The following is a 27419-nucleotide window of genomic DNA, read 5'->3' as shown; positions in this document are numbered from 1 at the left end:
TTCTTGAGTCTCTCCATCTTTGTTTGACTCCGGTTTAACATTAAAGGCAGAACAGTTTCTGTCATTTTAGTGTGTGTGCATAAGGTAATCGCAGCTGCTAACACACACGAGCTCTTGAAACCCCGCCCACTGCAGCAGCTCATTTGCATTTAAAGGGACAGACACAAAACGATGCATTTTTGCAAACCCTCAAAAAGTGACAACTTTAAAGGAGAACTTTAAAGAAAAATGATGTTAAATCAGCCAGCGCACATACATTTACTTCCTGTTTTCGGTTGAAGTCCAAAGTAGTCGATTGTCGAGTTCACGCGCATAGGTTTAGTTACCTATGATCACGCGCGTTAACTCGACAATCGACTACTGTGGACTTCAACCGAAAACAGGAACTAAATACAGGTATGTGCGCTTGTTGAATTAACATCATTTTTATTCATATCTTTCACATCTAGTGCAGTCAGATTCACTCGTGTTCACTCTGAAGGAATCACTCAACATGGCTGGGCACTTGTAATGACACATCAAGGATGATAAGAGAAATAAAAGCAGGTTTAAAACTTGCCCCATTCAAGTCAATAGGGTGCAAATTTTAAAAAGAGGATAACACGGTGTAGGCAACACCGATTTTTGTCGTTGTTCTCTGTATTGACAGCACTCCAAATTTACTAAAAATTGAGCTCAATGTTAAAATTGACCGGAGTTCTCCTTTCCCATCAACATTTAAGATCTCCATGAATGACACGCAAGACCTTCAATGGTGTAAAGCATCATTTCATTGAAGACATCTGAATATATTGCAAGGATCTGCAGACACACACACACACACACACACACCTGTTTGGAGATGAGTTTGCCGTCTTTGTATTGCACTGTTCCGTTTTCAGCAAAGACGTAATCAAACTTCTGAATCACTGCAGAGAGAACGAACAAAACAACAGAATGAGACGCAATCAAAGCACTCATATCATCTTATCATCATCCCGCTGACCTTTACCTGTGTTACACAACACACACATCCTCACACAAACACTAAACTGTTGTCCATTCACAGAAATTTAGTGCTCGTTTCGGATTCAAGATAACACAGTCCTGTTTAAATGGCCAACATCACATCTGTCAGTGTCCTATTAACTCACATATCTAATCCGGATCCTGATCTAGATTGTGTGTGAATGCGGATGGATTCGCTTCGGAAGCGTCGTGTTCTGATTCAATCACGATCTCACTGATCCTCTGTGTAATCTAATCAGACCTGCACACTCATAATGCCAATGATCAAACACTGGCTACGTTTACATGCAACCAAATAATCCGTTAGTGATCAGATTGACGGCTCAATCGCACTGAAAAGCCTTCATCGATTGAGACAATCATCTCTAAAAAACTTTAAGAGAAAGTTTAGACTGAAACGTACGGAAAGCCCTGAACCGCAACGTACAAAAATAAATAAAGACTTAAGCATTTCGAGAATAAAGTCGTAATATTTTGAGAATAAAGTCAAATTTACTAGAATACAGTCTTTTTTCTTAGCAAAGAAATGCGCTCGTGAAGTCGAACTGCCTCGGATCTAAACATAATAGTAGCTTTATACTTTTATCTGGGCTGTCAACGAGAAAGTGGCATTTCGAGAATAAAGTCGACTTTATTCTCTTTATTTTAGATTTGTTTTTTACTTATATATATATATATATTATTTTTACGCTGCAGTTCAGGGCTTCCGTAGTAACGAACACCCACAGCTGAGAGAAAACCACTAATGAGATCTCTTTAATATCTCAACATTTTCTACTAGATTTTACATTTATGCATTGGGGGGATTCTTTTATCCAAAGCGAATTACATTGCATTTAAAGCAAATGTTTGAATAATAGTGTCATGCATTCCCTGGGAATCGAACCCATGACCTTGTGCCACACTGGTGAAGGGAGAGCAAATGCTTCTTCGATGTTTCTCCCGAGAAAAGACCACAGCGTCTCCTCTAAAGTTTCAGAAGAAACTTTTATGAATATAAATCGACAGCTAAACATGGGATACCAGCTGTGTTTATGTTCTTGTGTTGAGTCAGTGATCCGGTCGAACCAGTTCCTCTACATTATTCTACATATGATGCAAAAATGTGAGGATGATGACACTTAAGTGATGAAATGCATCATGAATATCAGTCTCTGACCTTCGTCTCCGTCTCCGAGCTGTTCTGCGATCTTGGAGTAATCCGAGCCCCCCACCACGCCGATCTTCACCTTCTGCTTCAAGGCCTGGAAAAACTCGTCCAGCTCGGGGTCGATCTTCTGCAGACACGACACAACACGACAGTTAGAGGTTTCTGTTGTGACCTCTGACCTCTGAGACAATTACACAGTCACAACCAGCTGCTCAACAGGTTTTAGCACATTGGCCTCACAAGTGTAGACACACAGCCGTAGTCTCGTGAAACATCATGTCTGCTCGGTATGATGTTTCCAGCGGACGTTTAAAGTGCACGTTAGTCACGGTAATGGCAGTGAGCTTAATAGTGTTCTTCTTTAATGGCCGGTTACGAGATTAAACGAGATCTGATCTGTGTTCACAGAACACGCTACAATCACAGAATATTGTAGATATTGTAGCAATCCTTGATTCATAACAGCGTGCACTAGGAGGACTGAAATATGAATGTTGAATATTAATAGACGTTTTGATAAACCGCGTTGAGGTTACTTCAGAAATGTAATAGGTTACAGATTAAAATTTACCCTATTGAAAATGTAATAAGTAGTGAAACTATTTTAATTACTTTATTCAAGTAATTAAACTGATTACATTTGATTACTTTTCTGTAATCAAATGTACGATTTTTTACGTATTTTACTAGTCTTGTTCGGGGGTGAGTTTCGCCTCATTGCAGTGGGAAAGAAGATATTTTGAAGAATATCCTATTGACTTCCATAGTATTTTTTTCCCGTCAATGGGGACCAGCCACTTTCTTGCCAACATTCTTCAAAATATCTTCTTTTGTGTTCAACAGAAGAAAGAAATTCATACAGGTTACCAACTTGAAAGCAGGTAAATGATGACAGGATTTTTATTTTTGGATCGTATCCCTTGGCATTATTAGTGGGGGAATTTACGAGATACAACCTTGGATCCAATGGATTAATTATTCCGGACCATCCCTTTAAATAGCTCTATTTTGCAAGTCAAAATGGAGATTTTTTTGTCCACTAGTTGGCGCTTCAGGTTAACATTCATCATAGTAGTTGCTTCCTCAGGTTCGAGATTGAAACCTTCGATGTCGAGCATTTTAATAGTCGAACAAGACAGCCAATCATAAGCATCAGAATAGCATCGCTTTACTAAACGGCCTTTAAATGGCAGGAGACATCGTGCACATCAAAAACAGGCACAGCAACAAATTCATAGTATTCAACATTTCCGAGCTTTTTACAGAAAATATTCAGATGCAACTCCATTTGGAAGCGTTAACATTTTAATAAGTTAGCCTCACTTTAATTGAATTACACTTTCTTTTCCTCAGTAACTGTAACGGATTACAGTTACATTTATTTTGTGATTAAATGACGTAACGCCGTCACATGTAAAGTAACTTTCATGGACATTCACAGCTGACACACTGCTGGCTGTCAGGTGTGAAGACCTTTCATGTGTTAATGCTTGAAGAAAACCCTGAGACCTTCACACTCGTATTTACCACTGCAATCATGTCGACGTCATGACTTGAATGCAACAAAAACGATCAATTATTGGTTGAAACGATATATTTTTTCAATCTGCCCACTTGGCCTGCAACCAATCAAACCACTAGATATTTTAAAGAAAACCAAACAAATCATTCACCTTATGGGGTTTTGGAGGGATATATTTTAAATGTAACAAATAAAGTCACTTAGCAAGGGTTTTGGATGAGTTTCAAGTTTACCAATGAGATGACTTTAGAGATAAGTCTTGTTCGGGGGTGTTTCGCCTCATAGCAGCCGATCCAGTGGGAAAAAAGATATTTAGAAGAATATCCCATTGACTTCCATAGTATTTTTTTTTCCGTACCATGGAAGTGGGACCAGCCATTTTCTTGCCAACATTCTTCAAAATATCTTCTTTTGTGTTCAACAGAAGAAAGAAATTCATACAGGTTTAAAACCACTTGAAAGTAGGTAAATGATGACAGGATTTTCATTTTTGGATCGTATCCCTTTAAGATGAATGATCAAAGCGGAAGACAGATTGGCACAAAGGTGTGAATGTCCCATGAAAAAAATCTTTAAGGAGATTACTTGCCAAGGCAACAAATGGCTGTTGCACTTAACAAATTGGTATATACAGACCCGTGGTGGTATTTCTCAAATCTGTTAAGTAGGAAGAATTTTGACTGACTTTGTTCATCAAATGACTCCAAAGACAACGTTCGTGTTTTTTGTTTTGTTTTTTGTTTTACTTTATGGTAGTAGTTATCATATTAGGTATAGGTGTGCCTTTGGGTGAATGTGATTTCACCACCAAGTACAACATGTTCCTGGATCAACATCATTGTTAATCCTGGAACAACATTCCAATCAGCCAATCAGATTTGAGGAACAAGTTTACTGTTTATTTCAAGTTTAGACTTACAACCAATGTTAGGTGCTTATCAGTGCCATTCACTCAATATTTCCCTCTTATGGGGGAATAAGCTATAGGTAATTTTGAGTTTAGGGGTAAGGATAGGGTTAGGACTACATTTTTGCACTGAAATGTTGATCCAGGAGCGTTTTACTTGGCAAAATCACGGTGACCGTGACTTTGAACGTGCCTTTAACGTTGTAACATTGCATTTAGTGTGTGACAGTCAAATAATGTTCTATACGAGCTCTTATCTATAGGTTGTTTATTAAGTTTTATTTTTCATTAGCCTACCACGTTCACAGAAGTTCTGTGTAACTGAAGAGGAAAGGACATCGGAGGACATATGATGACATTGATACCTAAACCCATCTCAATGAAAATAATAAACACATAGCAGAACGGCATGTAAGTGACAGATTTCACTAACCTATATGCAACGGAACGAGCCGACGGTAGAACAAACAGAATGTTCGCCGTGGAATTCTGTTGGCAATATTTACGAACCAAATACTAACGTTCTAAGAATGGAACATTCTAAGGATTTTTTTAAAACCATGAACTAACATTCCCAGAGCGTTGCTTAAACCACTGTTAGCTGATGAACTAACATTCACAGAGCGTTGCATAAACCACTGTTAGCTGATGTATACGTGCAGAACGAGTGTGCCATCATTTAAACGAACATAAACACTCATTCATCAAAAACGCGCGCGCGCGCACACACGCTCACGAGACAAGCTTCACAGCACACACAGATCAGGGCTGGAAATAGAAACATTATGTTACATAACTGAGATTGTTACTCTCACAACAGCTGAGAAGACGCATCTTTTATAACCCTTTAATTATTATGTATCATAACGCTTAACATCGCAACTATCACGTGGATTTAAAAAATGTATCCTATAGCCTATAATGTAAACATACCTCTCTGGGGGGTGTAAGCGTTCCGTCCACATCAAACAGGCACAAAACCTTTCGACATGCGGCTACACGAGACTTTATATCCATTTCTTCTTGTCCAGCAATTGAAGTAGATATTCAAAAAAAAATACAAAGTAAGACAATAAAAAATATACAGATAAGACTCTAAACGACTCAAGATGAGTTAATGCATAAGAATATAATGAGACAGTCTCTCTTCTTTCTTGAAACCGAAAGATAAAGAAGTCAATACTGGTGAGTATTATTCATTTGGATTCAAGTATACACTGCAGGCTACATGATCACTGCTGAGTGTGAATGAATCCGCACATGTGGTTCCTTCTGCAGCGCTGTGCGCCCTGGGGAGGGAGTCCGCCTCAGCCAATCACACGCGCGGAATCTGGTCACGTGCGTGAAGGGGGCGTTCCCGCGCTGAGAGACGAGGACATGGAACTCGGAAAGCGTCACGTAACAAGAACAGTCAAACCCGGAGATAGTTCGACCTTTCACCTAGTACTTCATCATATCTCACAATTACACCTGATCTTAACAACAACAGCAGCAGCAGCAGCAGCATAAAAGAAAATCAAGAAAATAAATAATTAGGAATAAAAAACGTATTCAATTAATTTTACACTTAAAATGTAAAATGCAATGATTGGGGAATAAAAAGCATTGTGCATTGCAAATTACATCGACATAAAATGCATTGTCTGTTAGCAGTCCAAAAGAACAAATTAATTATAGGCTACAGGCTGGGTGAATTGTTTCGGTTTCACCTCTAGGGGGCAGATCGAGTGAAACTGTCAATACCTGGTCCTGCAATTAAAATACAAAACATAAAACAGCAAAAGCGTGTCATCCTAAAGGAGGTGGTGAGTTCAGTGATGCAATGCAGTAACAAATCTGCACAGAACATACATGGAAGGGGTCGTTTTTGGTTTCGCTTCACTGTTTACACACACACACGCACACACGATCAGCTCTTCATCAGACTGAGGCTCTCTCTCTCTCTCTCACACACACACACGCGCGCGCGCACGCACGCACACGCACACACACACACACACACACACACACACACACACACACACACACACACACACACGAAACTCGGAGTGAACCGCCAGATCTCGGCTGTTTGTTGTTGTTCTGTTGTCAGTGTTACAGCGCCATCTTGTGACGGACACACGGTCTTGTCTTGTTACTCAGAGATCCACAACTGACAGAAACGCGAGCGCTCTCTAATTCAACTCCATCTTCTGTCTTAGAAGAATATTTTGATTATCAACCATTATAAATATATTTTTCTTAGGCTCTTAAATATTTTCAGGTGCTCCTGATTTAAGAATGGAAAGATAAAATGGACAACAATAAATACTCAAGGAAATAGGCCTGTATGGCCGATTCAACATCCATCCACTACAGTCAAACCAGAAATGATTCAGACACCAGATAAATTTTGATATTTGGAGGATAGCAAAATAAAGTAAACTATACAGTATTTACCAGTAAAACTTGGGACCAAAAATTCAGACACTTTGACCTGACCATGGTTTGCTTACGTGTTTTTTCTTTAATTGCAACCTTTTTACACAACAGACTCAACAAAATTAAGCATTGCTTGGTAATTTATTGACATAAATTGGTATTATAATTGTGTAGTTAAATTTAACAGCTGGCAGATATTCAACCTCATTCATTTGTAAGACAGAAGGATGGACAAAACCAGTGAAATATCAACTGAGTTCTTGTCATATTTTATTACCATTGTATAAACTATGGCGAATAAACTTTGATAATGTGAGAAATGTTGAAGGTGTCTGAATATATTTTGATTTGACTATGACAAGCAGCATATAGGCTATGCACAACCGCGTTCCCTGCGCGTGAACATGAATCTGTTCCTGGAGCTGAATTAGTCACGAACTCACTGGCCTCCCCGTCGAAAAACACAGAAGAGGAAGAGAAGTTTAACGTGAGTTTAAACAGGAACTCAGATCTGAAACGTTGCCAGCTTACCTATATCTGACATTTTTATGACTGTGTGTGAAAACAAACAGACTAAATTATTTTAGCCGAGCGCACTTGTTTTGTGTCGTCAGTTCCTTTTACTTTGGTCAGTCTTGATTTAACAGTTCTCTGATTTACATCCAAAAGACATTAATGTTTCCAATGCTAGCTTAAAAATAAGTTTTTTCATTGGCATAATGAAGTTACCCAGCTAACAAACAAACAACAAAAAAAACGTTCTAAGAACGAGCGAGAACGTTTTTAAAATGTTAAACATTAAGGGAAGGTTTCTCTTTATTAATGCTTCTGCAATTAGGCTATTATGGAACCGTTCATTTTAATTAACATAAAAAATAAAAATAAAACTTTTGATTAGCCAAAAATCAGCAGGTGGAACATTTTGTGCAAGATGAAAACTGCTAAATAACAATGAAATAATTAGTTTTTTTGTTGTTGTTGTAATCAGTCGTCAGGTTTGAAGCATGTTTAGCGGTAATCTTCAGTTAGGGGAACTTTTGTTTTAAATGAAAAATAATCAAATTTAACAATCTAACTAGAAAATAAGCATTAGGTTCCTAAAAAATTGGCATTAGAATAATAAATCCACCATCATAAGATCTTTACTCGTTTTACAGATGAAAGATGGTTTGCAAAATATTCTGTTGTCATGATTTCAGTGAGTAAAAATCTCTAATTGAAGAATCACCTTTAAAGTCGGCATGAAATCAAAATTGACCCTATTTACTTTGTTAGCGGATATTACTAGTCTTGTGGTGAACAATTAATCCGTGCAAGTTAATAAACAGAAAAAAATGTTTGCCGTGGTTATCTTTAATCAAAGTCTGAAAAGTTACTTCCGGGTCTGGAATGGTTATTTTTCTGATGACGTCGGTTTGACAGCTTGGGTTGTTTAATCGCTTAACCACTCCCTCAAACCGTTACTCTGCTATGGGCGAGAGATGGAGAGGAGGAGCGCTAAAGTAAAACCCTGCCCTCTGTTCAATATTCTGTTTCACTCGGAAATGCGTCACAACACTTGAGAAAAGTCGTTTGCAACTTCCGGTTCACGCGGACTTTAACTGAACTTAAAGGGATACTTCAGTATTTAGCATTAAGCTTTGTATCAGTAGAAAACCTGTAGTATTTTCGAATAACCGTGCTTCCCTCCCTCATATCCCCCTGAGACGAGAGATTTATGTGTTTTTTTGTCTGTAAATAAATCCTCCGATGACACACAAATCGTCATTTTGCTCGTCGGAGGATTTTTTTTGCCAGAGGCTAAAAACTACAGCCAGCAGAAGGCGCTAGATCCGCATGTTTTCAACCCGCCCATAGAGGGATCTCACTCACAGAATGTACAAATCTTTTTTTGGTCAGCCATCTTTTATTTGGACGCTAAGCTAACAGGCTCTTGTTCTGTGGAGAAAGCGGAGTAGTAGGGGTTACCATTCTCTTTTTCCCGGACATGTCCGGCCGTCGAGATCGTCCAAAATGTCCGGGATTCGGCTTTTGCTTTCTGCGGTCGCCATTCATTGTTTACATGCACACCTTTTGTATCAATCTAACTGAAGTCATGCCGATTGGTGAATCTGAATGTGTTTACATGAACGCTAAACAAGTGATCGGTTGATGTGCGTTTTAACATTGCTAAGAAAATTCCCGCTCCTCCGTGAGAGATACGAGACCGCTGCGTCTCACAGGCGCCGCTCATCAGTAATCACGCCACCGGCCTCGCGTCGTTCTCCCGCGGCCGTCAGTCTCGTCCTGCTCGCCGCAGTAAACATGAGGAATGGCGACTGTAGAACGCAAAAGCCGAATCCTGGACATTTTGGGCGACATCAAAATACCGGGCAGACTCACGGAGACTCACTAGTAGCCTAGCCTTGTTGTTTACTGCGATCTCTTACCGGTAGGCGTGGCTTGGGAGTGGCCTCGTAGGGCAGCGAAGCAAGTGCATTCTGGGAGTTGTTGTCTTTCATCCACATGAGCCACAAATACATTTTCTGGCTTTTCTCAGTCTAGAATTCAAAAATAATTTCACATTTCTACTACATAAATGACCCATTTTAAATACACATTCATCTTTCCAGAAGTATCCCTTTAAGAGGTTCTCCAACTAAATATTGCCTTACAACTAAAACTTAACTTGATCTGGGATCCGGTTTCTCATTGACATCACACCCAGATCTCCCATCCATCTGTAAACTCTCATCCCTGATTCTGAAAAGAGATTTTTTTATGAGCAGATTTACAGGCCACAATCTTTCAGCGTTTATAACACACAATCTATATCTGCCACACATTTGGTTTCATGCTTTACAGCCCCGAAGGACCTTTGGCCCCTCCAAGGTCCTCCAGAACAGCTACGAACCGCTCAGGCCTTCCAGCACATTCTGTGAACTGCAGAAATAGACATATATTTGACACTCTCTAACAAATGCAGGGTTGTTTTAACCCAAATTTGGGTCAAATATGGGCAAACCCAACCGTTTGGTTAAAAATGTGATTAAAAAATATAACCCAACGCCTGGGTTTGTCCATATTTGACCCACATTTGGGTTAAAACAACCCTGCATATTTGAGAGTGCAGAAACCACCTGTCGGCTGTTTGAAATTAGGAGGATTGAAGTATATATGGGACTTTTTCTGAGATGTTTGGATTGAATTCAAAGTAGGCAGAAGCTGCTGGACCTTCTTGAAGTTCATTGGTCAGTAGACGTCATCTCTGATCGCACATAAAGCAGAAACTAGATCGATGAAGGTTTTTCCGTCAGACCGGGTTGTTCATTAACGCGCAGAGACACACCTGAGCGCGCATTTCCTCTTTAGGTTCCTGTAAAAACACAAATGCAGAAAACTCTCTCTGCAGTCGGTGTATGATGTCTGTTCAGAGACATCATGTGGACCGTGTTGTTGTTGTCGATCGGACCTTTCTGATGGAAATGATCAGGAATTACGGGCTTGAGGAATGACAGGCATCTTTTGAAGGACACTGGCACTCACTGCGGACGGGATGTTGGGTTTGTTCTGGTTCTGGTTCGGCTCTGTGCTCTGCGTCTCTGGGTTTGACGTGATGAGCTGCAGAAACTCCTCCGTCACGTTAAACGTGGTCCTGCTGGAGGATGAAGATTCGCCCTGGAGCCTGAAGTTCGTGAAGGACGTGGTGGAAATGGCTGTCGAAGTGGAGAACAAACAAAACCAGGACGCAGGTGAGGCAGCCGTACAGTATATTCAAAGATTGTCCTGAAAATTACAAATGAATTACAAGTGGGACAGTCACAGATTAATCAATTTATTACATTTTCCATTTGATATAGAATAGAGGTCAGTAGGGCGGTTCTAGGCAAAGACAGCGGTAATAACACACCTAACTATACTTCAGGTTAGTAAGCCTGAATCATGTATTGCACAAGACCATTGATATATGAGGTCTTGAAAAGAAAATATCAAGTGATTCAGTAGACCAGGTTTTGGCTCTTGTTAATCAAGGTTACTGGGTAAACTAGTTAAAATAAACTGGATAAGTAGAACCAGTGGCATAGATTTGATTTTGAAATTGGTGGGGACGGGGACATATATTTTTAGGTTTGATCGAAATTATTGCTAGGGATATATCAGTGTCACTGGATATTGGTAGGGACACGTCCCTAGCGTCCCTACTAAATTCTACGCCCCTGAGTAGAACAAACAGGAACAATAGTCAACATCACGCATCTGCTCTGAATAATGATGCTTTACCTATTGAAAAATATACTTAAGTCTAGCATTAAAACATGGAAGTGCTTTATTTTACAGTCCTGTTCCGCATGTACTATTATTATTATTACAATAACTGGGTAACTAGGTACTAACCCTGAACCTACCCCTAAACCTAACCTTAACCCATGTAGTTTCCTTATATTACCAGTACTGTCTTGGGTAAATTCACTGTAAGTACACGTACTGCAAAATAAAGTGTAACCTAAAGCATTGTCTTTGTTCTAAAATATAATATTTTCACAACTTTAAATAATTGAATTGGACAGTATCAGCCTTGATATGATCAATACTTCCAATACCGACTTCATGAAACGGATGCTGATGACTAAAATAATGTTAATATTTGCTAATATTCATATTATTTTATATTTTTGTCTATATGATAACTTATATATGTGGTATATTTACTCAAGAATAACTTGACAGCTTCTCCCAACCTACACTCCTAAAAATAAAGGTTTCAAAAGGAGTTTTTCCACAGAAATACCAAAAGAGAACCATTTAGATTTTTCCAAAACAACCTTTTAGTGAACAGTTCTTAAAAAGAACCATTTTTAGTGTAAAGAACATTTGAATAATCCTTTTTTGAATGGAAAAGTTCCATGGATGTTCTTAATGGAACCATCAATGCAAATAAAGAACCTTTATTTTTAAGAATGATAATATTTTCAAAACATTAAATTGACAATATCAGCCTTGATATGACCTTCTTCCAATACCAACCTCATAAAACAGATGCAGATGATAAAAATTGCTAATATTTGTCAATATGATAACTTATGGGGTATATTTAGTTAAGAATAACTTGACAGCTTCTCCCAACCTACACTCTTAAAAATAAAGGTTACAAAAAAAAAAAAAAAACCAACCTTTTAGTGACCTAAAAAGAATGCATTTTTTCTTAGTGTAAAGAACATTTTAATAATCCTTTTTGGAATGGAAAAGTTCCATGGATGTTCTTAATGGAACCATCAAAGCCAATAAAGAACCTTTATGTGTAAGAGTGCACTAGTTGAGTGCCCAGTAAAAACAATAGTCTTTTTAAAGGCCCTGTTAGGCATGAAGTCATTCCGAATGAGAAGAAAACAAACACCAGAGTCGTGTCGAGCTGATGTTGAATACAGTTAAAGACTGAAACATGGTGGTGATTTTCTTCTGGTAGGCCTGGACTTCCAGATCAAGGTTCTGTTCAGCGGGTTCAACACGACGCATTACCGGCGCAGGGGTTGTGGCAGCAGTACGTGTGAAGCCGTGGAGATCCTCAAATCCCTCTATGTGAGTTCTGCTTCACTGCCGTCTGCTCGGAGGACGTTTGAAGGGCGTTCGGGGTTATTAACCCCGTCTGTCCTCGGGCGCGCTGAAACATTATGGTGGAGATTTAACCCAGTGTGGATAAAACCCTGCAGTGCTGAGTAGCGGTTTAATGTAACGCTGTTTCCCGTTTGTTTTGTCCGTTAGAACAGCAGTGAACTCGGATGTGTGATGTTGGGTCCGTCCTGCACTTACGCCACTTTTCAGCTGGTGGAGTAAGTTCAACTCAAACTGGATTTATCAATGACTGATTTTTAACTGTTATCCCCAATAGAGTTTGATTACAGTCTTGTGAAGTAGGCTAGCAGTATTTGTACACACTAAAGGCCTGTTGCCACTAAGAAATATAACCATGTTTTAAGAGTTTAATGGTTAACTTTAAGAGAATAGCGAGTCCACACCACCACAACAATGAAGACAGAGGAATCAATTTCAGAGTGATTTTGTTCAGCAGCTGATATACAATAAAAACGCTGACGGCTTATCAGAATCCATCCAACATTAAAGCACGTGTTGCATTCATCGCATGCTTTAATGTCAGATGGGTTAAAAAACAGAACATTACATCTGTTAGTGAAGACACTAATCATCGTTATAGTTCTTGGTGTGAATGTGCCTTAACCAAAAACCACAAAACTTCATTCAACAATGTCACTTTTCTATATAGCTAATTATGTATTGAACTGTATATTAAACACTTAACAGAGTAAAATCCATCCGATTTTCTGAATAAGTTTATAAGTATTAAGTCATGGCACCAAATGAACGACCCGTGTGTCTGTCAGTCAGAATGTGGGTCTGACGCTGACTATCCCCATCATCTCCGCTGGGAGTTTCGGGCTTTCCTGCGACTACAAGGAGAAACTCACCCGGCTTCTTCCTCCGGCACGCAAAATCTCTCAATTCTTTGTCCACTTCTGGCGGGCGTACTTCCATAACCTGAAACCATCGTGGAATACAGCGTACATCTATAAAAAACCCAACTACACAGAGGAATGCTTCTGGTATGCTCAATAACACACATAAATGACAACACACACACACACACACACACACACACACTGTGATGTCCGTCTGTCCGTCCGTCAGGTACATCAATGCCCTGGAGGCTGGATCCGCTCTCTTCGCCTCCAACATATCCAGAGCAATGCTGTGGACTCCAGGGGAACTGAACGACACGCTGAAAACTAAAGACCGACACAGCAATAGTGAGTTAACATCACATGACCTGTCTGTCTATCTATTTACCCATCTACATGTTTACCCATCTACCTACCCATCTACCTGTTTACCCATCTACCTGTTTACCCATCTACCTACCCATCTACCTGTTTACCCATCTTCCTACCCATCTACCTGTTTACCCATCTTCCTACCCATCTACCTGTTTACCCATCTACCTGTTTACCCATCTACATGTTTACCCATCTACCTGTTTACCCATCTACCTGTTTACCCATCTACCTACCCATCTACCTGTTTACCCATCTTCCTACCCATCTACCTGTTTACCCATCTTCCTACCCATCTACCTGTTTACCCATCTACCTGTTTACCCATCTACATGTTTACCCATCTACCTGTTTACCCATCTACATGTTTACCCATCTACCTGTTTACCCATCTATCTGTTTACCCATCTTCCTACCCATCTACCTGTTTACCCATCTACCTGTTTACCCATCTACCTGTTTACCCATCTTCCTACCCATCTACCTGTTTACCCATCTTCTTACCCATCTACCTGTTTACCCATCTACCTGTTTACCCATCTACCTACCCATCTACCTGTTTACCCATCTACCTGTTTACCCATCTACCTGTTTACCCATCTACCTGTTTACCCATCTACCTGTTTACCCATCTACCTGTTTACCCATCTACCTACCCATCTACCTGTTCACCCATCTTCCTACCCATCTACCTGTTTACCCATCTACCTGTTTACCCATCTTCCTACCCATCTACCTGTTTACCCATCTACCTGTTTACCCATCTACCTGTTTACCCATCTACCTGTTTACCCATCTACCTACCCATCTACCTGTTTACCCATCTATCTGTTTACCCATCTATCTGTTTACCCATCTACCTACCCATCTACCTGTTTACCCATCTATCTGTTTACCCATCTACCTGTTTACCCATCTACCTACCCATCTACCTGTTTACCCATCTTCCTACCCATCTACCTGTTTACCCATCTACCTGTTTACCCATCTACCTGTTTACCCATCTATCTGTTTACCCATGTACCTACCCATCTATCTATCTATCTATCTATCTATCTATCTATCTATCTATCTATCTATCTATCTATCTATCTATCTATCTATCTATCTATCTATCTATCTATCTATCTATCTATCTATCTATCTATCTATCTATCTATCTATCTATCTATCTATCTACCCATCTATCTACCCATCTATCTATCTATATATCTACTTACCCATCTACCTACCCATCTATCTATTTACTTACTCATCCATCCATCCATCCATCCATCCATCCATACATCCATCCATACATCCATCCATCACAGTACATATTTATAAACATTCATTTTGTCTCTGTTGTCACAGCAGTAAACTCTTTGCGTCCATGTTTTGTTTTGCAGTTTTTGTCCTGTGTGGGACTCCAGACGACATTCTCTACATTAAGAACACCACCAAAAGTACTTCAAACGTGGTCTTCGTCCTGATCGACCTGTACAAGTGAGTCTGTGATTCCCATAATCCCGTTTCAGATCACATGGCTGTCGCTCGCGCTGACTGTGACGTGTCTTTCAGTGAGGGTTATCACACCAACGAGTCCAGCTTCGATCACATGAAGGACGTGCTGGTGGTCACCATGCACAGCTTCAGGAGCTACTCCAACCACACGGCCTGGAAGTCCAACGGAACGGTAGAGTGCCATCTTCACACTTCTCTCAGTCCGTCTTTCTCTCGTTCGTTCTCTTTTCATCGAGGTTCATGTTACGGCTTCAGGAAACAGGGAAAGCAAATAATTAACTGTGTGTGAAAATGACCAAATTTGTACTGTATTTTCCGGACTATAAGTCGCTCCGGAGTATAAGTCGCATCAGTCAAAAAATGCGTCATGAAGAGGAAAAAAACATATATAAATCGCACTGGACTATAAGTCGCATTTATTTAGAAATTTATTTCACAATATCCAAGAACAGACATTTAATCTGGAAAGGTTAGTTAGTTATTCACAATAGCACACAGAACAACAGGCTGAATAGGTGTCCGGTATGTTAATGTAACACATTAACAGTTATTCAGCTACACAATAGCATAAAGAACATATACCTGGAAGGCTGAATAGGCTAAATTAACATTAGCCAGCAAGTCCAACAAGCAAGTTACCGGTAAGCAAGTTCACCAAGCACCCGCGATCTCATTCCACACTGAATCCATTGAGTTCTTCCTCGGTGTCGCTTCTGAACAACTCCACTAACTAGAGCGCCCTCTGCCAGCTGTAGACGGTAATGTTTTCTCTAGGGTCATCTCAGTCAGTAGGAATTAATTTTGATATATAAGTCGCACCTGACTATAAGTCGCAGGACCAGCCAAACTATGAAAAAAAGTGTGACTTATAGTCTGGAAAATACGGTAGAAAAAAACAGAACAGACTGTGTGAGAAACTGTATCCCACAATGCAACGCGCTTAACCTGGCCTTCCACTTCCAATATGAAAAAGTCACATGACAATAATGTAGCATATTGTTTTTTTTAATTGTTTTTTTTTATGTGTCATTAGTTTACTTGTTTACTTGAGTTGTTTAAATGTACTTTTTAAAAATAAACCCCTGGAGGTTGGTGAGGGAACTATGGAAGCTTGTTCCCTATCAAGGGAACTCCCGCTGCGTTTACGCTGTGGGAACACTTCCAAGTGTCTCGTCATGAAGCAAATGTATAATCAGTCCAATGAATGAGCGGGACGTCAGGTGACGTCATAGACCAGGAAACTATAAATCACCCCTGAACGCAGAGCGTGACAGCTTCTGTTTCTTCAGCGAAGCGCTCTCTGTGTGAATCGGTCTGATTCTGTCTGTCTTATTTATTGTTGTCTGTCAAGTTGCAATATATATTTTATGGCAAAAAAAAAAAGAGCAAACAAGCGTTGTGTTGTTCCCTGCCCACGTTATTTTACGAGCGGGGACACACATCAGCTTGTTTGGGAGTGGAGCATGTTAACAGTCAGTTCTCGAGGGGACTGCCTGTGAGCATTGCTAGAAGCTGTCCGTGAGGACGCTCTGCTCCCGCCGGCCGTTCTTCGAGGATGACGGTTCGGTTCGCGTTCCTCGAGGCGCGGGTCCCGCTGTTGCCGAGGCGCGGCGGGGACTCGTTTCGTGGGGTTCGCAAACGGATCTGACAGCGGGGGTTGAGACGGGCGCGCCCTATCTCGGCTCTCATCTGCCAGATCCAGTGGCTTTTCTCGGGGAGAAGCACGCGCTGCGTTTCTCCTCCCCACGATGAGACACTCATGCTGCGATTTCCAGTTCCGAGGAACTGTATCGTTTATGTTTTGTTAAGAAAGAGAGAACAAAACAATAAAGAATATATATAAAGAATATATATATATATATAAGGCAGATGTTTATGAGTTTCTATAATAAATAAGTTTGCTCATAACTCTGTTGAATAAAGAGGAGCTTATAAAAGGAGGTTTTATCTAGTGCTGTTGCTAAGTTAAATAAATATTTACTGGCCAGCCAACATTATGAGAGTGAGAATATAATGATAAAAAATCTGAGAGTGAGAATATAATGAATTTATATAAACTCTATATCTCAGCCTCCTCGTCGGGGATTGCCGTTTTAAAAAAAGCGCCCTATCTGCACACTGAGGTGTCGAGATCGTGGAATAAACCGGTTTCTATTTATGTGTTTTAAATCCCCAAACTTCTACTATAGTTATGGGTATTTAGTATCATGGTATGACAGAGCCTCGGGTTAAGAGACGCTTGCAAGCTATCTCTCTCCTGAGTCGGCGTCATTATAACCCCGACGCTACCCACCAGCCATCATAAATAATAGATCAATATTATTAAGCAGCGCTGGTTGGTAAAGTATATATATATTTATATATAAGGGCATGGATGAATGTGAGGATGGCAGCGCTGACGCTATTCCAGAATTGCGTCGCGCAACAGACAAAACTGTACCGGGGAGGGACGGTTTTGAGAAATCGTTTTTCCTCGGCGTCCTCTGGAGGGCGACTCTCTGAGGAGGGTTGCAGCGCTGCCAGTTCGGTTGTTCCTGCTGGTGGCCACGGAGTGATATATATTAAGTTTTCTGATGTAAAGAAAAATAATATAAAACATGTCTGTTCTTCTGAACTCTGCGCTTTCAAATAAGCAAAGGAATAAACTATTCAGCGGCGTTCCAGAGGATTCTTCCTCACCGATCTAATGTTCCTGAGACTGCTGGGAAGCAGTCTCAACCTACTAAAGCTCCTCGCAGCATAAAGTGCTGCAAAAAGAAAGAAAATAAGCCTGACGCCGAGGCTGCAGGCTTCTGAGGATGGTCCCCTCTGGGGTAGAACGGTTTTGAGAAATCGTTTCTCCTCGGCGCCCTCTGGGGTGCAACTCTCTGAGGAGGGTCGCAGCGCTGCCAGTTCGGTTGTTCCCTGCCGGTCCTCCGTTCAGGGCACCGAGGTGTCAGCGTCCCCAAACGATCCTCCGAGGAGGGTCGTAGAGCGGTCAGTTCGGTTTCCCTGCCGGTTCGCCGTTTCAGGGTACCGAGGTGCCTGCTTTTTCCAACGATCCTCCGAGGAGGGTCGTTGGAACTAGGAGTTAGAGGTAGGCAAGATCTGAGGACTGTCGTTATCTCTAATAAAACTTGGACAAGAAGTCCTGACGCTGAGGCTATCAGGCTTCTGAAGGTTCCTCCGGGGCAGGGACGGTTTTGAGAAATCGTTTCTCCTCGGCGACCTCTGGGGTGCGACTCTTTGAGGAGGGTCGCAGCGCTGCCAGTTCGGTTGTTCCCTGCCGGTTCGCCGTTCAGGGCACCGAGGTGTCAGCGTCCCCATACGATCCTCCGAGGAGGGTCGTAGAACGGTCAGTTTGGTTGTTTCCTGCCGGTTCGCCGCTTCAGGGCACCGAAGTGACTGTTCAACCAAATCCAGAGGCCAGACTCCAGAGACTGGTGCCCTTAGCAGAATTTCTGGCAGCGTGGTTACTACTGCCACATATTTCTCAGTGGGTCCTGCTCACTATAGAAGGGTTTCAGAATTCAGTTCGGTTCTCGTCCGCCCAGATTTCTAGGGGTCCTCCCCACAGTGGTGGACCTCGAGCAGGCTCTGGTTATGGAGCAGGAAGTGCTGACACTTCTGCAAAAGGAGCTATAGAAGGGGTTCCTCCTCCCAGCAGACAGTCAGGGTTTTCAGCCGTTACTTCATTGTTCTGAAAGAGGATGAAGGGTTGCGTCCTATTCTAGATCTGCGTCAATTAAACGGCAGGTTTCAGAATCTCAAGTTCACAGTATGCTTACGCTAATATGATTGTGCACAGATTCAGTCCGAGGACCGGTTTGTCACAATAGACTTGAAGGACGCTTACTTATCTATCCATCCTCATCACAGGAGGTTCCTGAGGTTTGCTTTCAGGGGCGAAGCATACCAGTATCGGGTTATTCCATTCGGCCTATGTTTATCACCCCGCATCTTTACAATATGCGTGGATGCAGCTCTGGCTCCTCTGAGACCCCAGGGCATTCACGTATTATATTATATAGACGGTTGGTTGATCCTAGCTCAATCTGAGCATATGGCAGTTCGGTATCGAGATGTCGTCCTGTTTTATTTAAGATGTTGGGGTTGCGACACAACACCAAGAAGAGTGTGCTCCTCCCAGCTCAGAGGACCACTTTTCTAGGTGTGCTATAACGATTCGCCGTAAATGGGGTAAAACTAGGCCAGTCACTCACTGTGAAGCAGTTTCAGACTGTTGGGTCTCATGGCAGCTGCGTCCAACGTAATTACTTTTGGCCTTCTGTACATGAGACCCCTGCAGTGGTGGCTCAGGACCAAGGGGTTTTCTCCGAGGGGAAATCCGTTTTCACATGATCAAGGTCACGCGGCTATGCCTACGTGCCTCGGTCATGTGGAAGAACCTTGGTTCCTCGCCCAGGCCCAGTGTTGGGGGCTTCTTGTCGACGCATAATGCTATCGACAGATGTTTCCCTCACAAGTGGGGGGTGATCATGAGTGGTCACTCGGCGAAGGGTCTTTGGCAGGACCATCTTCCTTTTTGCACATAAATGGCTAGAAGTGATGGCGGTATTCCGATTATCTCAATACTTCCTGTCAGACCCGAGAGGTCACCATGTGCCTGTCCTTTCGGACAACACACTGATGGTCTCGTATATCAGAGCAGATATCCTGTTGAGGCAGGGGCTGAGGCCCGGGGAATGGACACTTCACCCTGAGGTGGTGGAGCTCCTTTGGGAGAACTTCGGTAAACTCAGTCTACCTTTTGCATCGTTTATACTACGCATTGCCCTTTGTGGTTCTCCCTGATGCATCCAGCTCCGCTTGGACTGGATACGATGTACTAGGTGTGGTTGAGGCTACACCTGTACGCATTTCCCGATATCTTTGCTCCCGGGAGTTCTGGAGAGGGTTTGCCTGGTAGGGGCTCATCTATTATTAGTAGCCCAATTCCGGCCGGCCCGAGAGTGTTTCTCAGACCTACTGTCCCTTCTAGATGGCTCTCCCATGGAGATTCCGTTCAGGAGGGACTTAGCGTCCCAATCAGGGACACAATATTTCACCCTCTTCCGGAGTTATGGATACTGTGGGCTCGGCCTCTGAGGGGGCCCAGCTCATAGATTCAGGTCTCTCGACCGAGGTCGTGGAGACCATACTCCAGTCTAGAGCTCCCTCCACGAGAATACTGAATATGCATTGAAATAGAAACTGTTCTCTGCCTGGTGCGGAGAACACCTTCTGAATCTTGTTATCTGCCCTTATGGTACAATACTTGATTTCTGCAATTAATGTTTCTTTGCTGGGTTATCTCTGAGGAGAGATCCTTAATTTCGATTTCTCCGTGGTACATGAGGCTGAGGCCTGCACATACTTGGATTTGCACCTGGTAGGGTGATAGTCTTTCTTCACCCCAGGCCGGGTTGTATTCCTAGGTCCCTTCTAAAATTGCGGGTCATTTGTGCTGCAGGCCTTCTGTCCTCCACCTAATACCCCAGATCAGGAAAAACTTAATCTGTTATGCCCTTTCCGGGCTTTGGATGCTTATGTCCACAGAGCTGCCCTGTGGCGTATATAAGAGCAATCATTTGTTTGCTTTGGGTTAACTAGTTAGGTTGCCCTGCATCTAACAGATAATGAGCAAGCAAGTAGTTGAGGCTATCTCACTTGCTTATGAAGCGGCCGGACAGCCTTCACCTTGGCTGTCCGGGCCCATTCTACGAGGAGTATGGCTGCCTCTATGGCTCTAATTTCGGGAGTTTCCCTTCACGACATTTGTGATGCGGCAGGCTGGCCCTCGCCGCATGCATTTGTCAAATTTTATGACTTAGACCTCTCCACTCCTGGGGCGAGGTTGCTTGCTTCTAGTGTGCGCAAGGTCTTCACACAGAACGGGCACTTGTCATTATGGCGTAGTGGGTATTGGGGTTCCCACAGCGTAAACGCAGCGGGAGTTCCCTTGATAGGGAACGTCTCTGGTTACGTATGTAACCTTAGTTCCCTGAGAGGGAACGAAACGCTGCGTTCGCCTGCCATACTTCCTGCATGCCCTGATCGACTTGCTTCAGGCTTTTCAGAAGCTGTCACGCTCTGCGTTCAGGGGTGATTTATAGTTTCCTGGTCTATGACGTCACCTGACGTCCCGCTCATTCATTGGACTGATTATACATTTGCTTCATGACGAGACACTTGGAAGTGTTCCCACAGCGTAAACGCAGCGTTTCGTTCCCTCTCAGGGAACTAAGGTTACATACGTAACCAGAGACGTTTCCACCACGTAATAAAAAAATAAAAAAAGTTTATTACGACTTTTTATCTCACCGTTTTGACTCGTTTTTTTCAAAAATTCTGAGAAAAAAAGTAAATGTAAAAAAACAAAAACAAAACTGCGATAAAAAAAATAGCTTATAAAGTCAGCTCAGAGTTATAAAGTCAAAAATTCGTGATATAAAGTAGCAATTATCTTAAATGTTTTATTAAATGGTGGAAACAAGCTTCCATAGGGAACTAATAATTAATAATAATAATAAGTATTAATTAATTAACAATTATTAAACAAATAATTTATTAATATTTAAATGATAAGAATGTAAATTTACAATGAATAAAATTGGATGTTATATATATCAAAACAATACTTTATATAAAACTAACTTATTATTCAAACATTAACTTAAAATCTCAGAAGTACAACAAATTTCAAGTAATATTTTAGTTCAAATGGATTTAGATTAAAAAAAAAAAAGTTTGGGAGTCGCTGGAATATTGCATACAGTTGCACAGACCTTTTTTTTATGCTGTATATCGACTACTATTAAGGAGTAAAACATACACACCATCACAGGCACAAATCTGTGCAGAAAACTAGTATCTGAACACAAGTTAGTTTATCAAAGTTGTCAGGATGGTGACACTCTTTCTCCATGCGTGCTTTCAATGCCAATGTTACCCTGAATGAATCAGTGATTTCTGGTGACGTGTCTCTCATGACGGCCCAGTTTCCTTCTGTCCTGCAGGCACTGAACGATTATGTGGTGGGTTACCATGATGCCGTGGTTCTCTTCGGTAAAATGATGAGAGACAATCTGCTGGCGATAAATAAACAGTCGTATGGTGAGAGCAGCCGCACCATTGAACATCCCTTCAGGAACATGACGTTTGATGGTAAGAGCTGAAAAAACAACACCACACTGGATCAGCCCTCATTGTTTTGTAAGTTAATATGATGATAGATATGATGTGATATTGATGTAAGTGTGTGTTCAGGTGTGGGTGGACACTATGAATTAGACGCCAGCGGAGACAGAGACTTCAATCTGTCTGTGGTTTACACATCCACCTCAAACAAGGTGAGTCTTCTGGAGTCACGAAGATAGAATAATGTATTATAAGGCTGTTTCGTTTTCATTTCAATTCAATGACTCATAATAACACACAAAAGACGCTCATTTGTGTCGCCACATACTGTAGCGTAAACATGAAGAAATGGCCACTGAACGAATGTGAGCGATTCTTTTGCGTCAACAGATTCAAAAGACTTGAGTCACTAAGGATGAATCAAAGCACTACCTCTTATTTTTCTTATTAGTTTTCAATGATTCCCTCATAACAAACAAAAGATGCTCATTTGTGTCACGATACACTGGCATAAATATGAAATATGAAGAAATGGTGACTGAACGGATTCAAAAGACTCAAGTCACAACCACAGTCAATACCTATAAAGAATTATACAACTTCATTAAAGCCCGCTCCCTGGATTCTCACACCAGTAATTTTTTGGAGTTGGTGTGCCAAACTCACTATCCAGACAGCTCGCTTTGTGGTTTTACATCTCAAACCTCAGCGAGCAATCCAAGGCACGCCTGTCAGGAAAGTTCCTTGTTACAACTTCGCTGCATTCGTGGAGTGGGTGCTGGTCAACAACGACTCGCTGTTCACCATCTGCCCCGCAGAGGACGGCACCAGCCCCACTCCAGACTCCGATCAAGAGCCCAGTCAGCCTTTACCCAGCCTGACGGCGCTATAGCAGAACTCCACCAGTACACCAAGCCGAGCCGCACCCTGCCCCGGAGCCTGAGCCCATAGACATCTCTGACTTTTCCACCACTCTGAATGAGTTAAACCTGGACTATTTTTTTGGGATTTCTCTGAGGAAATAATTGCCCTGAATCTCCCCTCCCGCTAGTTCTACCCAGCCCTGTGTTTACTGCTTCCTCACTGGTTCGGCCCAGCCCTTTGTTTACTGCTTCCTCGCTGGTTCTACCCAGCCCTGCGTTTACTGCTTCCTCACTGGTTCGGCCCAGCCCTTTGTTTACTGCTTCCCCGCTGGTTCTACCCATCCCTGTGTTTACTGCTTCCTCACTGGTTCAGCCCAGCCCTGTGTTTACTACTTCCTCACTGGTTCAGCCCAGCCCTGTGTTTACTGCTTCCTCACTGGTTCGGCCCAGCCCTTTGTTTACTGCTTCCCCGCTGGTTCGGCCCAGCCCTGTGTTTACTGCTTCCCCGCTGGTTCGGCCCAGCCCTTTGTTTACTGCTTCCCCGCTGGTTCGGCCCAGCCCTGCATTTACTACTTCCCCGCTGGTTCTACCCATCCCTGTGTTTAATGCTTCCCCGCTGGTTCGGCCCAGCCCTGCGTTTACTACTTCCCCGCTGGTTCTACCCAGCCCTGTATTTACTGCTTCCCCGCTGGTTCTACCCAGCCCTGTGTTTACTGCTTCCTCACTGGTTCGGCCCAGCCCTTTGTTTACTGCTTCCCCGCTGGTTCGGCCCAGCCCTTTGTTTACTACTTCCCCGCTGGTTCTACCCATCCCTGTGTTTACTGCTTCTCCGCTGGTTCGGCCCAGCCCTGCGTTTACTGCTTCCCCGCTGGTTCGGCCCAGCCCTGCGTTTACTGCTTCCTCGCTGGTTCGGCCCAGCCCTGTGTTTACTGCTTCCCCGCTGGTTCTACCCAGCCCTGTATTTACTGCTTCCCCGCTGGTTCGGCCCAGCCCTGCGTTTACTGCTTCCCCGCTGGTTCGGCCCAGCCCTGCGTTTACTGCTTCCTCGCTGGTTCGGCCCAGCCCTGTGTTTACTGCTTCCCCGCTGGTTCTACCCAGCCCTGTATTTACTGCTTCCCCGCTGGTTCGGCCCAGCCCTGCTTCCCCGCTGGTTCGGCCCAGCCCTGCGTTTACTACTTCCCCGCTGTTTCGGCCCAGCCCTGTGTTTACTGCTTCCCCGCTGGTTCGGCCCAGCCCTGTGTTTACTGCTTCCCCGCTGTTTCGGCCCAGCCCTGTGTTTACTGCTTCCCCGCTAGTTCGGCCCAGCCCTGTGTTTACTGCTTCCCCGCTGGTTCGGCCCAGCCCTGTGTTTACTGCTTCCCCGCTGTTTCGGCCCAGCCCTGTGTTTACTGCTTCCCCGCTGGTTCGGCCCAGCCCTGCGTTTACTGGTTCCTCGCTGGTTCGGCCCAGCCCTGTGTTTACTGCTTCCCCGCTGGTTCTACCCAGCCCTGTATTTACTGCTTCCCCGCTGGTTCGGCCCAGCCCTGCGTTTACTGCTTCCCCGCTGGTTCGGCCCAGCCCTGTGTTTACTGCTTCCCCGCTGGTTCTACCCAGCCATGTGTTTACTGCTTCCTCGCTGGTTCGGCCCAGCCCTGTGTTTACTGCTTCCCCGCTGGTTCGGCCCAGCCCTGCGTTTACTGGTTCCTCGCTGGTTCGGCCCAGCCCTGTGTTTACTGCTTCCCTGCTGGTTCTACCCAGCCCTGTATTTACTGCTTCCCCGCTGGTTCGGCCCAGCCCTGCGTTTACTGCTTCCCCGCTGGTTCAGCCCAGCCCTGAGTTTACTACTTCCCCGCTGGTTCGGCCCAGCCCTGCGTTTACTGCTTCCCCGCTGTTTCGACCCAGCCCTGTGTTTACTGCTTCCCCGCTGGTTCGGCCCAGCCCTGCATTTACTGGTTCCTCGATGGTTCTACCCAGCCCTGCGTTTACTACTTCCCCGCTGGTTCTACCCAGCCCTGTGTTTACTGCTTCCCCGCTAGTTCAGCCCAGCCCTGTGTTTACTACTTCCCCGCTGGTTCGGCCCAGCCCTGCGTTTACTGCTTCCCCGCTGTTTCGGCCCAGCCCTGTGTTTACTGCTTCCCCGCTGGTTCGGCCCAGCCCTGCATTTACTGGTTCCTCGCTGGTTCGGCCCAGCCCTGTGTTTACTGCTTCCCCGCTGGTTCTACCCAGCCCTGTATTTACTGCTTCCCCGCTGGTTCGTCCCAGCCCTGCGTTTACTGCTTCCCCGCTGGTTCGGCCCAGCCCTGTGTTTACTGCTTCCCCGCTGGTTCTACCCAGCCCTGTGTTTACTGCTTCCCTGCTGGTTCGGCCCAGCCCTGCGTTTACTACTTCCCCGCTGGTTCTACCCAGCCCTGTGTTTACTGCTTCCCCGCTAGTTCGGCCCAGCCCTGTGTTTACTGCTTCCCCGCTGGTTCGGCCCAGCCCTGCGTTTACTGCTTCCCCGCTGGTTCGGCCCAGCCCTGCGTTTACTGCTTCCCCGCTGGTTCTACCCAGCCCTGTGTTTACTGCTTCCCCGCTGGTTCGGCCCAGCCCTGCGTTTACTGCTTCCCCGCTGGTTCGGCCCAGCCCTGTGTTTACTGCTTCCCCGCTGGTTCTACCCAGCCCTGTGTTTACTGCTTCCCCGCTGGTTCTACCCAGCCCTGTGTTTACTGTTTCCCCGCTGGTTCGGCCCAGCCCTGCGTTTACTACTTCCCCGCTGGTTCGGCCCAGCCCTGCGTTTACTACTTCCCCGCTGGTTCTACCCAGCCCTGTGTTTACTGTTTCCCCGCTGGTTCTACCCAGCCCTGTGTTTACTGCTTCCCCGCTGGTTCTACCCAGCCCTGTGTTTACTGTTTCCCCGCTAGTCCGGCCCAGCCCTGTGTTTACTGTTTCCCTGCTGGTTCTGCCTAGCTTAGAACTTCCTGTGTTTCCAGAGTTCCTGCCCAGCCTCCCTCTCCCTCCTCCTCTACCAAAGCCATCCTGTTCACCAGCCATTCCTCAGCTGATCCCTGTCAGTCCCCTGCATTACAGGATTCACCTCAGGTCTTCCAGTCCCAGCTCCGCCTCCAGCCACAGAGCCCCGGACTCCACCCCGGTCCTCCGACCCATCGGCTCCACCTTGATTCAATGCTTCCTCAGCTCCACCTTGGCCCATCATCCCACCAGTTCTACCAGGCTCCCTTGTCCCCTCGTCTCCATCTTGGTCAGTCGCCCCCCTGGTTCCACCACAGGACTCCTGGCTGCGCCTCTGCCCTCCATCCTTGTGGCTCCACTGGGCTCCACCTTCCCTCCTGCTTGTCCTCGGTCCTCCGGCTCCATTGCGGTCTTCCAGTTCCCCGCCTCAGTACCAAGAGCTGTCAGTTTCACCTCGGCCCCCCCAGACCTGCGGTGTCACCTAGGCTCCGTGTCTCGCAGGAGATGGCATCTCTGGTCCCTCCTTCCAGGCCTTCACCATGGCTCCTACCTCTTGCAACCCCACCTTGGATCCTCTTGCTGGCTGTGGCATTGGTCCTTGTATGGCTGCTCCTGGCTCACCCTGGCTCCTCTCTCCTTCCCTCCACTCCCCCGTGGACTGTTTACTTGCCCTGACTGTTTTTGTCCCTCTCCTCTTCCATGTCCTCCTCCATGGCCCCCAACTCTACCTCCTCAGTTGGACCTTGTACGGCCCACCTTTCCAGAGGGGGCGTACTGTCAGGGTTATGTTCTGTTCTATGTGTACTGAATCTGTTTTCCCTGTGCCTGACATTTGACCCAGTTTCCCAGTGTATCTGATTAATGATTCCGTTCACCTGTTCTGTTTACTATCTCATTAGTTCCCCTTGTTATTTAAGCCCAACGTTCCCATTGTTTGGTGACGTCAAGGTTATGTGGTTGTGTTTCCTCGTTATTCTCCTGTTGGACGAATGTTGGACAGTTGGTTTAAAGACTATTTAGTTTGAATCTTCATCTTCGTGCACTTGTTTATAGCAACCACACGTGACACCGGCCAACATTTAAAAATTAAAAAGTTGTCAGCCACCATCAGTGTTTGTGAAAACTTTCATGGCCCCTAAATCAACATTTTTAACAAAAAGCTGAGAAAATCGAT

General features: G+C 44.1%; 2 protein-coding genes across 2 annotated transcripts in view; one reads left to right on the top strand and one right to left on the bottom strand.

Annotated features, from left to right (window-relative positions):
- The window catches only part of pmm1 (phosphomannomutase 1), a 13235-nt gene extending 7521 nt beyond the window's left edge, over positions 1–5714 (bottom strand). Inside the window, exons 1-3 of the mRNA XM_079617112.1 lie at positions 5521–5714; positions 2168–2285; positions 832–908 (exon numbers count right to left, since the gene is read on the bottom strand). Coding sequence (XP_079473238.1) covers positions 832–908; positions 2168–2285; positions 5521–5604 — 279 coding nt within the window. The 5' untranslated portion in view covers positions 5605–5714. The remainder of the gene's footprint in view (positions 1–831; positions 909–2167; positions 2286–5520) is intronic.
- Positions 5715–10400: 4686 nt separating this feature from the next.
- Positions 10401–27419, top strand: part of gucy2ca (guanylate cyclase 2Ca) — a 40541-nt gene continuing 23522 nt past the window's right edge. Inside the window, exons 1-9 of the mRNA XM_079615642.1 lie at positions 10401–10739; positions 12452–12564; positions 12748–12815; positions 13386–13604; positions 13690–13808; positions 15221–15317; positions 15393–15507; positions 22334–22481; positions 22584–22666. Of these exons, the coding sequence (XP_079471768.1) occupies positions 10544–10739; positions 12452–12564; positions 12748–12815; positions 13386–13604; positions 13690–13808; positions 15221–15317; positions 15393–15507; positions 22334–22481; positions 22584–22666 (1158 nt within the window). The 5' untranslated portion in view covers positions 10401–10543. The remainder of the gene's footprint in view (positions 10740–12451; positions 12565–12747; positions 12816–13385; positions 13605–13689; positions 13809–15220; positions 15318–15392; positions 15508–22333; positions 22482–22583; positions 22667–27419) is intronic.

Source organism: Phoxinus phoxinus (assembly GCF_949152265.1).
Source record: "Phoxinus phoxinus genome assembly, chromosome: 1".
Lineage (NCBI taxonomy): Eukaryota > Metazoa > Chordata > Actinopteri > Cypriniformes > Leuciscidae > Phoxinus > Phoxinus phoxinus.
Note: the sequence above shows the minus strand (reverse complement) of the source record. Positions and strands in the feature narration are given on the sequence as shown.